The 18,563-nt window shown below is 32.1% G+C and overlaps 1 protein-coding gene across 2 annotated transcripts in view; it reads left to right on the forward strand.

Moving 5' to 3' along the window:
- The first annotated feature begins 344 nt into the window (after positions 1-344).
- Positions 345-18,563, forward strand: part of LOC139522900 (cell adhesion molecule DSCAML1-like) — a 49,393-nt gene continuing 31,174 nt past the window's right edge. For both annotated transcript variants that reach the window (XM_071316528.1, XM_071316527.1), the window contains exons 1-3: positions 345-427; positions 13,889-13,958; positions 14,143-14,172. In XM_071316528.1, the coding sequence (XP_071172629.1) occupies positions 13,901-13,958; positions 14,143-14,172 (88 nt within the window). In that variant the 5' untranslated portion in view covers positions 345-427; positions 13,889-13,900. The remainder of the gene's footprint in view (positions 428-13,888; positions 13,959-14,142; positions 14,173-18,563) is intronic.

Raw genomic sequence — 18,563 nt, forward strand, 5'->3', positions numbered from 1 at the left:
AGTGTCATGCTCTCTGAACTTTATGAACTCTTGAAATAACTCTTTGATCGATCTATCTGTAGCCTGTTGCACCGACTGTACTAATGTTTTTTTTTTATTTGTTTTCGTCCTAAATATGCGTAAAATAGGACATAAATTAGCATACAATCAATAAATTTATAGATCAATTTGATACAAAATCCTTTGAATACATCACCGAGACACCGGGGTACCAAAATGTAAATGTCCATGTCAGAACATAAACGATCTATATAAGTGGAAGTACTGTCTAGATGTATGTACGAGATAACATATCACATGGCCTTGTCAAACTCTAAAAAAAAGATTATAATTTTCGAACGAACGATAAAGGTACACGTCCTTTGACTGTGTACTTCAATCTTCAGTTAATTGACAATCCACATCAATATTAACAGCTTCATAAAAGGTAAGTACTTTGGAAATGTTCATTAAATAAAATTCGGCGAAGACCTTGATAGACGCAGAATGCGCTCGTGAAATGCTTATTCAAAATACAACAATACATGTAAGAAACAGAATATTGACAAATAATACATGTACCAAAACAAATGTTTATTTGTAAGGCTTTGGCTTTCATCTCAGTATACACGCTCATTTCTTAACTTTTTCCTCCTTTGACAGTGTTTGCAGTTTACATAACCTAATCATTATTTAATAGTATATAACAGTAAGGTACAAGATTTATATATGGTAGCCGCATGTATATAAATGGCATTTGTATAATATAAATATAAATATCTAAAAGGCGTTTGAATTTTTTTAATTCACGGGACGGAAAGTGGTCTAAACATAATTTTTCTGTTGTGATGACTAAGTCTTGATTCTTTATATTTGTATTCGATTGCTGTATGAATTGATAAATTATGGTTGCTTTTTGCTAATGTAGATCTAAACGGTGTTCATGCAAATTTCAGGATTGGCACCAAAACATTGTTTAACGCATTGGTCGTTTTCCTAAAAGACGAATCTTCTTAAAGTTTCATATGAATCTGCTAAAAAAAGATTAAACGATAATAGTGTTAATAATAACCTCATCCCATTTGTTTGTAAAGTGACCAAGTGCTTATCAATTTAAAGTGTGTTAACTTCGCTTAAAAATATCTCTCTTCAAGTGTACAAAACAAAACTAGTAGATTAAAGACTTGACATACCTTTTTAAATTATTCATTATGTTTATAACGATTACTAATATTTGACAAATCAAACCGGTTTATCTGTTCGTAGTATTTTATTCAATTTCAAATCAAGTTCATTCATATTATATAGAAATCATATTAAGATGCGCTATTGTAAAAGGAGTCATATTTTCTTTTAACTTCTGGAGACAGTAACAAATAATTCCGATTTGACTGGGTTCTTAAACATACATGTAATATCACGTGACAAGATATGTTATCAAAGTAGATCATTATTTTCTATTTCAGTTCTTGGAAATTGTGCAATTCAAATTTTAATAAATATTCTTATTACATTGCCCTAGATCGATAAATATAAATATTGAAGGAAGTTAGGGGTCATTTTGGATGAATTTAAAGATGGGGAGTGTTTTACAAATGTCTTTGCATCATTCAACTGTAACATCTGTTTAATTGGTTTTACAAAGTTCATAAAAGACGCATAAGGTGTGTGAAAAATTACTTACTTAAAATAGATGTATGTGCGTATATCATGTAGACGAAGAATCGGAATTCTGCGGAAAAAAGGAGTTTTCCTCTTTCTTTCGATATTATAAATATTTAACTACATAGAATCGTATTATTAAAGAAATAACATATTCAATTAAAAACCAATTGTTCAGAGAACAATTGAAGGTCTTTCCACCAATTAATATCTATTTTGATATTGAAATATAAAAAAAATCTGTCTAAAATGTCAGTTCATATGGCTTTATGATGTATAGATATGAATTTAAAGCAAAGGTCAAAATCTATAACGTCAAATTAACCTATGACCTTGACCTCAATTTCAAGGTCACAAACTGAGGATTTCAAATCAAAAGACCCTAGTCTCTAATATGTATGGTTAATAAGTTATATCACTTTAAACATAATTTAAGATATGATAGGGGCTAAAACTCCCATTCATAGTTTACGCACCCTTTCAACTAAAATTATTTAGTTACCACATGTCGCAACTAACAATTTATACAAAATAATTTGTCGATATCTTATAAGGTTGATGAAAATGAGTGAAAATAAGACAAATTTAAATCAAAAGATCCTAGGTCTCTATCACTTATGGTGTTCCAGTTTAAAATACATTTCAAAATTTCAAATACAAAAAGGGAAATAACTCTCATATGGAGCGTTCATATTGGACAAATCATGCGAAGGATATAACGAGCAATTTTATAAAATAAATTTGTCGTAATCTTTTACGGTTGCGAAGGATTTGTGGACACAAGGTAAACAGTGTTTGGGGAGATAACTCCTACAAAGAAAAGTATTCGGTTACGCAGGGTAAATTTCAAAAGCGCATAAACTGTTCGATATCATATACCAAATATCTAAGCGACATATTGCGAAACAAATGTTTAATGTTTATCGCAAGAACAAAATTTGGCGGAAGAAAAAAAAAATAATCAGAAGAAAAACAATAGGTCTTTCCACAGAAAAGTGGAAAGACCTTATTATATTGACAACGAATTATTATTCCTGTGCATATAATCAGTATTAGTGGTAATCATCATTTATCTTATTTCAGTTCTTAGAAACGTGTCATTCAAAGTTCAACAGTTATAATAATTGACGTATATCTGGATAGATTAATGAAAATATACAAAGATATATATAAATGAGAGGCCATCTTGGAACAATTCAGGTTTTTCACATCATATAAGCTGTACCTTCTTTTGTAATTTATATACTACCCTCGTCTGTTTTATTCCCTCATTTATCTAAGAATTGAAATTGCCTTAATTAAACACACAGTTCTTACAGTTATTTATATCATTATCTGTATTTAGTGTAAATTTACTCATCATAGATACCAGGATTGAATATTTTATTTGCGTCTCACGCGCGTATCGTCTACAAAAGACATCAGTGACTCACGAATAATTTTTGTTTTAAACAATGCCACAAAAGGTTCGAAGTTGAAGACATTGGTGACCAATCATTCCATAATTGTTTACCAAATACAGCTACGGTAATATATTCTTGAGATACAATAGCTTTGGTATTTCAAAAATGAAAAGTTTTGAAAACAGTTCATTTTATTTACGACTATATCAATGATAATCAATACCAACACAGACGTTTCATATAGATACGCTTTCTAGTGTTGTTTTTATTTTATTGTTTTAATGTAATTGGACTTATTATTTTATCAAAGTAAATAATTCGTTTACATAGTTCAGTTCTCGGAAATTACGCAATATCAATGTAACAGTTTTATTTAATGACTTATAAATAGATTGATATATATAAAGATAAAGAAATACGGGTCATTTTGAATAAAATGAACGTTGATGATTGATTTTTGATATTTTTAAGTATTACCACTTAAGTATATAATTTCGCTTTGTTAAATTGATAAAAATTATCAGTTCTCTAACATGTATTTAAAACAACAAATGATCTGAATTATCTATCTAAAGGAAGCTAAACGTTGAACCATCTTATTGGTATATTTGTATTTGAGGACCTAGAGGCAAACATTATGCATTACTACATATAGCTAGTATGTATTGTTTAAATAGAATTACGACGGATATGTTCACAACAATAGGTAAATGTTCTATCTTTAACAATAAGCAAAACCCATACCGCAAACTAAGATAGAAAGGGTCCCAACATTTCAAAAAATCATGTAAAACCGTTCAAACGAGAAAACAAAAGCCTTATTTATGTACACTAAAATTTAGTATTATAGACAGCAATAAACGGAAGTCAGAAAACGACAGGCTCTTGTTTTGAGATTGCATTTACAGACTGACGGGTTCAAAAGAACATTTCTAGATATAAAATAACTATAAAAATAAGTTGAAAAGGTCAAAACATTTCAGATAGATTCAAAGCATAAACATGCAAAACACATGTAACGTACAGGTTAAAGAATACTATAGATTCAAGGTTTGCTGTATTGGCCTCGAAAACACGTAGGGTCGAGAATCAATACAGCTGACCGAGAATCTATACCAGTGGCAATACAGAAACAGCCAGTTGATAACAATTTTATTTAATAATCCAACTTTGTCAATACAGACTCGTTCTGACTGCTGTATTACATACATCAAATGTGAATATAGGGCCAATATTTCCAATACCGACTGGCAATGAAACCTGAATTACATGCACAATATATGTTTACATGTAGTTCAGGATTCATTGCCAGTGCGTATTGGAATTATTGAACCGGGCCGAAAAACATTATAGATGACTTGATTGATATGACCAGGGCGACGTCACCAGTATGACACATGTCGTTTGTGTAGTACTAGGGCTGTTTCAATCGTACTTTTTAATAATCGGAGTTATTAGAAGCAATTTCAACACATAAAATGTTTAAAAGAATCATGTATCTTAGAAAAAACTTATCTAACATCACATGGATTAAGTGTATAGACGGCATTAACAATAGGCGAAAAGATGCCACATTGTGCATTGCCAAGATAAAGGTACCGACAGATTGCTAGTCCGTACTCTTGTATGCTCATGTGTATAACAATAATGCATAATTTAGTTCTAATTTATAGATTAACAATCATTATTCATGGACAAAAGACAAAATCGGGGTAACAAACTAAAACCGAGGGAAACGCATTAAATATAAGAGGAGAACGACGACATAACACTAAAATGTAACACACATAGACAAAATCCCACGAGAATAACAAATATAACATATATATATATAACATCAAAACCAAATACATGAATTAGGGATAGACAAGTACCGTGACACGTCTTATCGCAATGTGAATTTACACTAAAAAATAAGAGAAAACAAACAAAACAACGTTATAAAGTAATACACACAGAAACTAACTATAATATATCAATGGCCATATTCCTGACTTGGTACAGGGCATTTTTAAAGGAAAAAATGGTGGGTTGAACCTGGTTTTGTGGCATGCCAAACCTCGTACTTTTATGGCCATGTGAAATATAACATCAAAATGACAACACAGGACTACAATATAAATAAATTGGAGAACACAATTGACAAAGAATCACACGAACAACAGCCAACAAAAGGCAACAAGTTCAAAATTTTAATACGCCAGAAGTGTATTTTGTCCACACAAGACCTACGTGTGACGCCCAGATACAAAAGTTTGAAAGCCGAAACGAGTACAAAGTTGAACAGCATCGAGGACCAAAAGATCAAAAAGGTTGTGCCAAAAACGGCAAGGGTTTTCTGTTAGTTACCAGAAAATCCCTATAATTTAGAATAATTTATACTTTTGAAAACTGTAAATTTGTAAAACCTGTAGACTAATTACATTTATAAAAAAGTTTAATCGGGTTTTACCCAAGTGTATGTTCTTTGTAAAGTGCATCACCTTTGAAAAAGAGATGTGTCATCCCGATTACAAAAAACAATTATATGGGGTCGAAGTCCCCTATTACAGTAGAAAATTCAATAAAAAAAAAAAAAAATCGGGAAAATTTCCCGAATTTTTCATTGTACTAATGAACTCAAAATCGTTCAATTTTTTTTTTTGTCGTGTTTTTTAATTTCCGGATCTGCGCAGAACACATAACTCTACTTCCTTCTTTCGGTCTTGTTGTCGTGAGACTTTGATTAGTCTAGTAAAATATAGGAACTCAAGGAACACAATACCAATATTTCATTTTTAATCATTCTTTGTCTTTGGTATGAATAAACGTTACGAAACGTTACGGTATTTCCGTATCTTTTTTTTTAACAAATATTTAAAATACAAAAGAAATGATTTAAACAAACTTAGTTCCCATTCACAGGTAATGCCTGCCTCATATTAGTTAAACTTCAAAATAAAATTGATATGTTTATGGCAGATTTAAGTATAGAGGTCTTAAAAATTTCTGATAAAGAAATCCTTGACTTAATCATTTATCCGTAATACAGAGATAATGTTCACTGAAATAAAAAAAAAACAAAAAACAATGATACAATCACGGGCTTACTGAAAGAGTATGAATATATAAACATCATAAGACAACGCTAAATATTGCACTGTGGTATACAGCTGATTCCAAAACGGTGATTTTTAATTCTAGATATATCTTGCTTTATTGACCTTCCGGTTCTAAAAGATGGTATTAGCTTTAATTTTTCATCTCATAGAGACACAACAGAAACAATTTACTAGTATGGAAATTGTTGGATAGCGGCTATTTGAATTAGAAAGACTCAAAGTAAAGGGAATGGTTCTAGTAGTACATAATTTTGGAATACGTTTAAGCTCTAAAAATCTCAAAGTATATTAATGTTAAAAATACGCTTCACAACCCTATGTTTTGACCTTAGTAAACATTATAGTGGGAGATATTATGGACATATTTCTGCAAATCGTGATACAAGCATGAAATTTGGTATAAAGGACGACTAAATGATACTAAAAAAAAATCCGCTGCTGGCCAAAAAAAAAATCATTTTTTCAAGATGGCCACCACTCATTTTGAAAATGGCGTCATTACAAATTGACAATACTGCGTTGATCCTTTAAAAGGTGTGTTATACCTTAAATCCGATGTTAGTTTTGATAAAAAGTAGATAACAGATCCTAAATGTCGACTGCACAATACATAAATGAAACAAAAGGTGACTTCCGGTTTTAAAATGCCGGCAAAAAAGTCAAAAATGACAATTTTTATACTTTCAAGCAACATCACAAGGGATGTTACTGATTGCTTTCAGTTTTCTTTCATAGTTTGGTTAAAAAACATTGTGGGTATCTAAAAATTATCAAACTGACAGTTGCATGTACACAAACCCGTACAAGGAAGGCCAGACCGGTAGCATTTACAATTACCAACACAGCTGGGTTTCTTGCATCCGCATTTCACAAGTTCATGACACGGCGATGCAACTGCAGGTAACGAAGTCCATTTCTGTTTCCAATTGTCGATGTCATTTTCTTTCGTTCAACCCCAGTGTTCAGGACTTGGTACCTGTTGAATGCATACGTCCGTTTGGGCCCAAACATGTCCGCCTTGGAATGCTGCTCTTTTTGTGTGTTCCAAAAGAGCACCTCTGGTAGGCGGAATAGCATCATAAGGCCGCTGCTTCCTCGCAAATAATTCAAACCGCGCCTCGTTCACTGCAAATGTTGCTGTTGATCTGTCATACATAATGCAAACAAATGCTTCTATGAGGTCGATGTCTGTGTCTTCAATAGAGTTTGGTCTTATACTCAAGCGGGCGAAAACGTCTGTTACATCCGGAAATACTTCCCATGTCTGCCAAGCTGATTTCTTCCCTTTCCCACGAAATGCGGACACAGTGTCACACCCACTGAATGCATGGAAGAAAGGAAGAGCAGCTACGCGAGGACCTAACGAATTCGATAATTCATGCACTGGAAGCCATCGGAAGTCTTTACTTCTTCCAAAACCAATCCACAATTTTTCCACACCTAATCTTTCAAATGCCGCAACTCCTAACACTACTACATCCGTGTCAGTACTACTTATTATCACTTTTTTACAACCATTTGCAGCAGCATGCTTAACATTGACAAACAGTCGTGTATCGGCTTCTTCGTGGTTACAAGGAGATAGCTGGGAGATATCCGTATTACTATTACAAAGAACATTTTCACCTTGCGTCACATAAACAATTTTTCTATCAGTCTCTAAACGAGCGATTCTGTCGGACAGAAACTGGAACTATTCAGTTTTGTTGTCATCCTCACGGAGAAAACTACTGCAAATCCATGGCGTTCTACCTGAACCAACATCTTTCCGTCTTGCACCAGCACCTCGCTTTCTTCTCGTTCCAGCCTTCAAACTATTCTTTAAGTAAACGTCAAATACAATGTCTAATCTTGAATAATCATCTGTGCAAGATTTTATGTAAGGCAGTATGACATCATTTGCATAGTCATCAAATGTTTCTACCCCACGTGGTGGTCTGGAATTAACCAATGCTGCCCCATCAACAATGAATGCGTCAGAGTGTGGATCAGTTGATGGCAAATCGCAGAAGGATTCAAGTATGTCCATTAGCTGCAATGTATTTCCACTGTTGAAAGTGCCATCCTGAGACAAAGACGGTGGAGCAGTTTGGTTTTCATGACTAAAGAAATCTTTTAAGTCACACTGTCTACTTTGACACGAAATGAAAAGTCTAGAAAAGAGATCACAATCACTTTTAAGGTTCTTAAGCTTTGTTTTTGATGAAGACGTTTCCGGTTTCGTTTTACGGCTGAATAACGGGAAATTGTTCTTTTTTATCGGGTCATAAAAAGCAGATTCTCCTTTGTTTTGCATTTTTTGTAATAGATCTTCGTATTGTTTCGATCCAATATCTTCGAGTCTACAATTTCCTTAGAGTCAATTTTGTACAAATCTGATGACTCCTCTAGAAAAGGATTTCCAAACTCAGTCATCACTTTAGAAAGCCGTTGAACTCTTTCGAAGAAATCCCTTTAGTGATGTTGGAATGCTTGATTGACTATCTTCGGCAGAAAATGAACCAGGAAATTTTGTTTTATGTTCCTTAATTTGTGCCCTAATAATTTCTGCAGTTTTTCCAATATGTATGGTGTCGTCGTAATTACATGCTAATGCTATTGCTGGACCGACATCTTTTTTAAAAACCAATAACACCTCCCTACCTTTCGTATATGCTTGAAGATCTGGTATCTTTGCAAGAAGCATTTCTTTCAGTCGTGTCCTGTGTATTGGAATTGTACCCTCATTTAATTGCTGAACCCTTTTTTCATACATATTTGAAAGGTCTGCGAGTCTAAATACATTGGCCCCATCACTATTTCTTTGAGTTTCAAATACGTAATTAACCAATTCAGCCAAGGCAACATCTCCTGCTTCTTTTTCCGCATCGGTATCAATCTGTGCCTGTTCTGCTGTCCTTTTCTTCATGGCTCTTTCTTTATTATATAGAGCTACAAGACAGGCGGGGTGGTATTTCAAGTTTTGGGCTATGACCTCCCCAGTACTTAGTTTGGCCAATAACTGTTTGTCTTGGAGAGTTTCAGCACAACTTTTCAATCTATCATTCAGCTTCATTGTCATTGTTTCCCTGAGTGAGGAAGGCGGAGCCTCTTTGTCAAACAAAAAAACATTTAACAATATCTTGTTTTAATTTTGTATCTGAATGATCAATTGATCGAATGAACTTAGGAGAGCAACAAGGTTCACTTTTGATTGATTGTGTCGACTCGTATCGTTGTTCGACACGTTTCAATTTGGTGTTGTTAAATTTGATTCGACAACTTGGATGGTATTTTGCCTCATTTGTTGTTAAAGTGCTTTCAATACTAGAACCGTTGTTAAACCTTCTAACGTCTAGTGGTAAGGTAAGCTATTCATTTCGTGAAACTTAGGAATGTTGATAGCCAACATTTTATACCCATCGGCAGTTAACTTTAATGTTTAAACTGTGTCTTCTTGACATAAACAACACTTTGTCCAGTCAGTATCCCAACTGTCTGTTGAGACTGATGACAGACGAATTCTTTTCGCCATAATGATTGTGAAAATAAAACCAAATCAAATATTTACTCTTATAGCATTAATGATATCAACAATAATTGCAATACAGTTATAAAAAACCTTTTCTAAATTTCACGCAAATTATAACAGGTCGAGGGATTTATCCGACTACATCGACGCACAAAACTGAATTCACAGGTAATTTTTAATAATTTTCAAGAAAAAGAATAAAGTTCAAGATTAGGTTCGTAATAATGATATTCGATGCATTTAATAACAATTTAAGTTACAATACTATAATAATAGAATAGAAAATAAAATAGTTACAACTACAAACGATAAAACAGTTAACAATATTCGATCAATATAACAAATGAAACATTGAAACCAAATTCATGAATGTGGGATAACTAAATACCGTGACACGTCTTATAGCAATGCGATTTTATACTCAGCAAAAACAGTCACAATAGGGAATAAGTGAGATCTGACGACGTAATTGTAAATAACAATCATTATTATATGTGGCAAAAATATCATTAGTTAGTATAGACAAATACATAAACGAAATGGTAAATGTTTTTGAATTTTGTAACTTTTTTTTGAGCATGCGCAAACCCCAAACAAGTCAAATATTCATTTATATAATATATCTCTCATGTAAGAAAGGAACCCACCTAACCTCATATGTTTTTTACCAAAAGAATGACAAAGAAAAACAGTTTTCCAGAAAAATAGGTCTTTTCGAACTTTGAAACTACAGTCATTTTGAAAAGGCCGTGGCCATCTTGAAAAAATGATTTTTTTTTTTTGGCCAGCAGCGGATTTTTTTTTAGTATCATATAGTCGTCCTTTATACCAAATTTCATGCTTGTATCATCATTTGCACAATTCCCTCGATTTTGCTTGCTAATATCTTCCACTATTAGTGGTGCTTATGAACTATTAATTCCAGGCTATCATTTTGTTTACGAAACGTCTTAGTTATAGTGGAACAGTTTTGTTTGAAAAGTGAATCCCATTCTGAACTTGCATTGTCAATATTTTTACAAAAGTGCAACCTACAGACACAACACTATCAACAAAGTAATTTAACAATATTTGATGAAAAATACTGTCTTTAGTACTGACTTGTTGTGTAGAAAATTCAAATACCTAGAAATAAGTGTTGGCCATAGGTGTATAACTTGCGAAAATTTTAAATGAAACTCTCTGTGACGAGCAACATTTTCAACAGCAGAAAACGCAGGAGCGAAAAGGCTACGTCTGTTGCCTATGTAGATAGATACACTGAACTCCATTTTAATAATTTACTACACATATCACATTAAAACGATTTGTATAATAATAAGAAAGAAAGAGAATAAATGCATTCATACTTTATATATCAAAATAAGAATAGTTCTTATTTGAAGTATATTTAAAAATTAAATGAAATCGCTGACATTATCGATGTCAGGTTTAGTGACCCATATAGACATATCTACAATTAAGCGTTGCTTCAGGCCGAAATCGATGAAAGTACAAATACTTATACAAACATTGAATATCCGGTAGAACCAAAGCAAACCTAAGTATATATCGAAAATCGGACAAAGAATTAATGCACTGTAAGCGGGATATAAATATATATTCATTAATGTAAGATGAATTCCAAGTAGAAAATGTCGTATTTTATGAAAATAAAGACGCACTGGTTACTGGCCTTGTGTTATCCTTGGAATCTAGTAGTTCACCAGCAGATGTTTTGACAAATAGGTAGTCCAAATGTAATATCACTTATCTAACTATGTTTACTGTTTCAAATATGCTGTCAAGTGTATATCTCTACAAAGATTACTAATAACAAAATAATTTTAAAAAAACTTCTACATTAAACAGAACCTGAAGAGCAGATATAAAAAACAAAAGGATTGTGCAATAGACAAATGCTACGTGTTCTAAAACAAATAATAGTTATGTTATAGATAATGCATATTTTAAGGTTTTTCTTGTCGTAGAACACCCCGAGGTGTGTTCTACGACAAGAAAAACCTTAAAATATGCATTATCTGACTTATATACCGTCAAAAAATATTAATTTTATAAAGATTTGTAAAATTTAGTATCCTATTTTACCGACAACACTTAAGTGGGATATTCCTTTCTAATGAGTCCAGGTTTTTATACGCCCTGCGGCTCATTTTAGAATGTGAATTAAAACTCACTAAATAATTTAGATATAAACCTTTTAAAAATTGTAATCCTTACACAGTAAAAATATTACTGTAACTGCAGGAAGTAGAACATAAATGTATTGTTACCATCCGATAATGGTGTATGACAAATACAAGACACATTGTAAGTAATTTATTGTACCACTAAGCTTAGGGAAAAGGGGGAGGGGTATGTGTTTTTATATTTGTTATGTTATTTCTTTCGCGGAAAAGTGGTTATGTTTTTTAACAATTTTACTTGAATCGAATGAAAAATTCAGAAAGATTGTCTTTTGAATAGCAATACATTTTAATAAAAGATAATCAGGATGTTATTTTATACCCTCCGCACCCGACCCTTTCATGAGTTACGTTAATGTTGTTCAATAGAATATAAGATTATCTTATTAGTTGATCATTTGATAGAGAAAAAGGTATACATAAATTTTAAAAAGTTAAAAACTGACACGAAGACGAATATAAATACATGTAGGTCACAGTATGATTTCCTATTCAGTGTGTATCGTTCTGAACATGCATGAACTATTTGCCACTGGACGTTAAGCAAGCAACTAAAAATCAATCAACCTATTCAGTTTTACTCAATAAAATTTCAAAATCTTACACACGAATATGTTAAATCTGGATTTATTTTATGAAAGTCTACATTAAAATTCATCTGACATATATGATAATGTTTCTTTATTGTAGCGATAAATTAACAAAATTTCACGTACTTCACGTTATTTGTTTCTAAAATTAAAATGCGGAACTACAATGACGGTTTCTTTTACACCTATCATCGATTGAATTTTAAAAAATAAATTTCCAAATCGGCAACAAAAAACTATTAGACGAGTAAAGTTTTGAAGTATATCATAGATTGCATGTTTATTAAGGAAAATAATGACTTCACACATTATTTTGTCCCTTGGAGCATATATCATTAAACAGGGTATCGTCCTGGTTGATTCTGAAAAAGAAAGACCTGTCGTTCTGAAAGAAAATAACTCCATATAGGTATATAATGTAAATTTAGCACTTTCTGCGATGATTTTACTATTGCAAAATCTTCAACGAGATAGGTGTCGTGAAAACACTAATTATTTGAATAACATTACATGAATACAGCATTTTCTAAAATTGAAATAATATAATTCGCATTGTGTCGATTGTTTATCAATCGAAGTAATAAATGCACGCAATAATTTATGCATTTACAGTGCCGTTCTTGTTGTCTATCCCCTACAGTCGTCGAGAAACTGTTCAGGCAATTCAAACATTTGGAAAGATAATAGGTTCAACACTATTTACCAATATAAACCCTTCACACAATACTATATTTGTTTGCCTTTCTTTATAAAATGAAAATCACGTAATAAACATTGTTGATATAAGCAGCAACAGAAACCTATCTATGATCATGCATATATGATTGACTTTGTATTTGTTTTTGCTTTTGAAGTTTTTTATCTGAGCGTCACTGGTGGGTCTTGTTTGGACGAGGCACTCGTCTGGTCTGGCGTGTTAGGTTATAAACATATTACCTTTTAATGGCTATTATTTATGTGTTTCTCTGTCCTGTATGTTCTCCCATTTATTTATATTGTAGTCCTGTCATGTAGTGTTTTTATTTTAATGTTATATTTATTATTGTCATAAAAGCGAGAGGTGTAGCTAGCCACAAAACCAGGTTCAACCCATTATTTTGTTTCTATAAATGTCCTGTACTAAGTCAGAAAAATGGCCATTGTTGTATTTTATTTGGTTCCTGTGTGTGTTGCATTTTAGTGTTTCTGTTGTGCCGTTGGTCTCCTCTAATATGTGTTGTGTTTATGTTGTGTCGTTGGTCTCCTCTGATATTTGTTGTGTTTCCCTCAGTTTTAGTTTGTAACCCGGATTTAGTTTTTTTTGTTCTGGATCTATTTATGCCTTTCGAACAGCAGTATAATACTTTTGCCTTAATTTATTTAAATGTCCAAATTGGGATAATAAATAAGAATATATATGATACAAAGGGAAAACGATGTCATACTCTACTATTATAACAAATATTTGTTTTTCCAGAAAAAAAGCACCATGGACAAGAAGATGCATGTGTCAACCAGAAAGCTATCACTTGTGATGTCGGCTTTTGGTAACTTAGTTTTAATTATGTTATAATTAACTATATTTTTTTATTTTTTTTACCATTACTTAGTATTCAGGTACAATTAATTGGGAATTTGTTTTTGTCAATGAGAGAAAACCTATTTAAATAGCAAATATTATGGATGATGCACTGTTTATTTTTGACTATCACGAATGATCTTATGCTTCAGTGTTTGTCGTGGTGAAAGTATCAGGACAGAGTGAGTCTTTTGATTTTACAACACGCCTTATGCACGTTTTAATCCTTAAAAAAATGTTACCACATGCAAATATAAAGATACTAATAATAAAGCCTATATTTATGTTTTTGGAAAACCAATTTTGAGGTAAGGTACAACTTAGTTTTTGTTTATTTTTTATATAAATTTTGTAAATACTATGTGAAATACTAATTAACAACATTTAGGTTCATTTCTATGCATCATGCGTGCATATGAATTTCATTTGATTTAATGCAAACATGGGAATTATTTCTTTTATAAAGTTTAAAGATAAAGAGGAACAACCCTTTATATGTCTATACAAGCTGAATATAGGTATACATAAGTATAGGTATATATAATTATCTATAATTTCTCAAATCAATTTCTGTTGATCTTTATTAGATAGTTGTTTAATTGGCAATTATTCTTTCTATTTCTATATATAACAAACAATAACGTTTTATTGGTGTGTAAATCTTTAACAAATTAAAGTGGATTACTCAAAATTTGTCTTCTTTGTGAGTGTTTGTATGCAACCCTAGTATATTTTTTATTCTTAAAAATTGTTTAGTTAAGATCATCTGCTTTAATTTATAGCTCACAGTAAAACTAGATGATATCATATAGTTAAGAACCGAACCAACAGCGATATACATGATGAAAACAGACTGCTTCTACACAAACATCACATGTACAATTTAACTTTTCACCTAACAAATATAAGACTTCCACATGTATAATTTTTAAATGGATTTTCATGATCGAGTGTTTTAAATTAAGCAAACGGTTTGTAATGTGTTATTTTCGAAAGGTGTAGTTTGTGATTAAATACGCATAACGAAGTCTGTAACTAGTATTTTCTCATCTGAATACACGTTTTGAAAAAAAAAGTTCCTTTTATAACTCTCATGTATATTACGCGTACGTATACTTAAAAGATATGCTCAACACAAATGTAGAAGTTATATGCACAACTTCCGTTCAAAAAGTATGAAAATTGTTCAAACTTCAAGTCAGCTTGGTTGTACAGTGGAGATCAGTTCTAACCTCTCATAAATTCTGTCAGAATCTGTCAGGAGAACTGTTCTAGAACAGTATGTAGAACTGTCAGCCTGACACCTTTTAGTCAGTTCTAGGTTAGAACTGTTCTAGCTAGAACTGATCCTGACAGTTCTACCCTAGACAGTTTTAAACAGTTCTAGCTAGACCTGAACAAATCTTTGGTCAGTTCTACTTCTACAACAGTTCTACGGTTAGAATTGATTTCAAATTCTACGGCTAGAATTGATTTATAAATTCTTCGGCCAGAATTAATTTATAAATTCTACGGCTCAAATTGATTTATAAATTCTACGGCTAGAATTGATTTATAAGTTTTCAGAAATATTTGTCTTAATATAAAGGTTTCGGCAAAATAGCGATTAATATTATATAGAGTTTTGCTATTTTTTCGGTTTTATTTCAGACTTATAATCGGCAAGAGAACATGTTTAACCCCGCCATATTCTGCATTTATGTGCCTGTTCCAAGTCAGGAGCCCGAAAGTCAGTGATTTTCTTTTGTTGATGTGTTACATAAAATATTTGTTTTTCTTTCATTTTTTGTACATAAATTAGGCCGTTAATTAGTATTATGGGGGGAGGGGGGGGGTATTATTTGAATTGTTTTACATTTGTTATTCTGGGAGTCAAGACGGCTCGTTATCACATTAACAAAATTATCTGACCTCATAAACCAAATGTAATATCTGTTTACGAGTAGTTTTCATACCTCGGACGGACCTGTTTAACAAAAATCTTTTGACCACATCAATCTAAACTGACATTATTTGCTCTTTCTTTCTGCAAATCTATATAGCTGCACACGGTACTTCAGTTTTAATTTTAGGTCTAGAGGGACTGTACTATACAAGTTACAGCAATATTGGAAAACAATTTTGTTCGCATCAATTTATAGTGCCAGCATGCAGGGGCAGATCCAGCCATTTTCAAAAAGGGGGGGAGGTTCCAACTATATGTTCCCATTAAAATGCATTGATCGTCAAAAAAAGGGGGTTCCAACTCCTGAACCACACCCCCCCCCCCCCCCCTTGATCTGCCAATGAGCATGTCCTCTTTTTCTCTTTTTATTCAAAATATTTAATCATACTTCAGACTGAGTCGTATTATAAAATCTTTTGACCGCATCAACCAAAACTTACCATATTTGCTTTTTTTTAATGTAAATCTAAATAGCTGCACAGTAATTCAGTTATAATTTTAGGTCAAGAGGACTGTAGTATATAAATAACTACAATATTAGAAATCAATGACCACACTTTTTTTTCTCGCATCAATTGAGAGTGCCAGTATTTCCTATTTTTATTCAAAATATCGCATCAGAAACAAATATCAGTAGTTTTCATACCTCAGACTGACAGTAACGTCAGTAACATGTAATCATGTAACAGAATTATTTGTCTGCATCAATCAAAACTGACCATATTTTACAACATCAACCAAAACTGACCATATTTGACCGCATCCACCAAAACTGACCATATTTGACCACATCAACCAAAATTGACCATATTTGCTCTTTTTTATGTAACTCTTATAGTCGCATAGTAAATCTGTAATATTTTTTATGTAAGGATGGATTGTAAAATCATGAAAATACAAATGATAGAAATATTGGAACATAATGCTACCTAATTTCATTTGCATCAATTTAGAATGCCAGCATGTCCTCTTTTTATTCAAAATATTGCATCATAAACAAATATCAGTAGTTTTTATACCTCAGACTGACTGGTATAACAAAATAATTTGTCCGCATCAACCAAAACTGACCATATTTGCACTTTATTATGTACATGATGTCAATCTTAATAGCCGCAAAGTAAATCATCTATATTTTTATATCAGGATGGATTGTATAATATAAATGAAAGCAACATTGGAAAATAAAATTATGCTCTCATCAGTTTATAGTGCCAGCATGTCCTCTTTTTCATCAAAATTTTGAATCGTAAACTAATTTCAGTAGTTTTGATATCTCAGACTGACTCGTGAATATAACAAAATAATTTGTCCGCATCAACCAAAACTGACCATATTTGACAGCATCAACCAAAACTGACCATTTGTGACAGCATCAACCAAAACTGACCATAATTACACTTTGTTATGTAAATCTTTTAAATATATATATAGCCGCATACTAAATCACTTTTAGTAATACATATTACGATGGATGGTATAATTCAAATGAAAGCAATATCAATGAATATTGGAACACATTGGCTACAAGAAAAATTCCACATCAATTTAGAATATCAGCAAGTAATTCAAGTCCATTTTATTCAAAATATTGAATTGTAAACAAATTTCAGTGGTTTCGATATATCAGACTAAATGAGAGTTGTTTTAACAAAATTATTTGACCGCATCAACCAAAACTGAACTTATTTACACTTTATGATGTAAATATACATGTATATGGCCTCATTGTAAACATGGTAAACCAATATTATTTCTATGTGAGGACAGATCGTATGATAAAAATGACACCAACTTTGAAACACAATACACCTTATCGCTAATCCTGGCTGACCCGGCCTCTTGAACTTTTGAAGCATACAACAATGACTTTCCATTGTGGCGTTAGATATTTTGTTTTATGACGTCACAATTTTACGGGAACCTGTGTGATATCCAGTAATGGCAGATAAATAGCGACAATGTGTATTTATACCATATCTAAGAATTTAGCGCGCCGTTATTTCCTCTCTGTATCCATAATATAATTAATCGTCATTAAACATGCTAAAGTGACTTTTTAACATGTTTAAGTCAGTAGTTTGTGATGGTTTTTTTTTAAACAAAACTATTTAATGGCATCATCCAACACTCACATGACTGATTCATATACTTTATTTTAAAAATAAAATAAAAAGTACATGTATGGGAAGTTCTCTTCCTGTTAATATAATTTGAAGAAGGCAAAGAAAAATGCATGATTTTGTTTGTAGCCGAACGTCCAGGGGCAAATGTTTCATTCATGTTCAGATCCAGTATATTTTTCTGCGTTGCAGACTCCCAGATATCATTTATAATTGTTATGGATAAGTCTGGCTAAATTGACGAGATGGTGCAAATATATATAGTTTTTTTACGTTGTACAACACTTTTTTCATTAATATCCCATAATTCATCCACTGTACAATTTTCGTTTGAACATTTGTCAAAACAGAGTCTTAAATGAATGTAAATCCAAGTCAAACAAGGTAAATTACGATTAAAATTCCATGAATTAAATGCAAAGTTTTATTTAGGAAGAGACTGTTAAAAACGGGGAACGAAGAAACGTGTAAACAATGATGTTTCCGATCATGCAATCTTATAAAA

The sequence above is a fragment of the Mytilus edulis genome, chromosome 5, assembly GCF_963676685.1.
Source record: "Mytilus edulis chromosome 5, xbMytEdul2.2, whole genome shotgun sequence".
NCBI classification, from domain to species: Eukaryota; Metazoa; Mollusca; class Bivalvia; order Mytilida; family Mytilidae; genus Mytilus; species Mytilus edulis.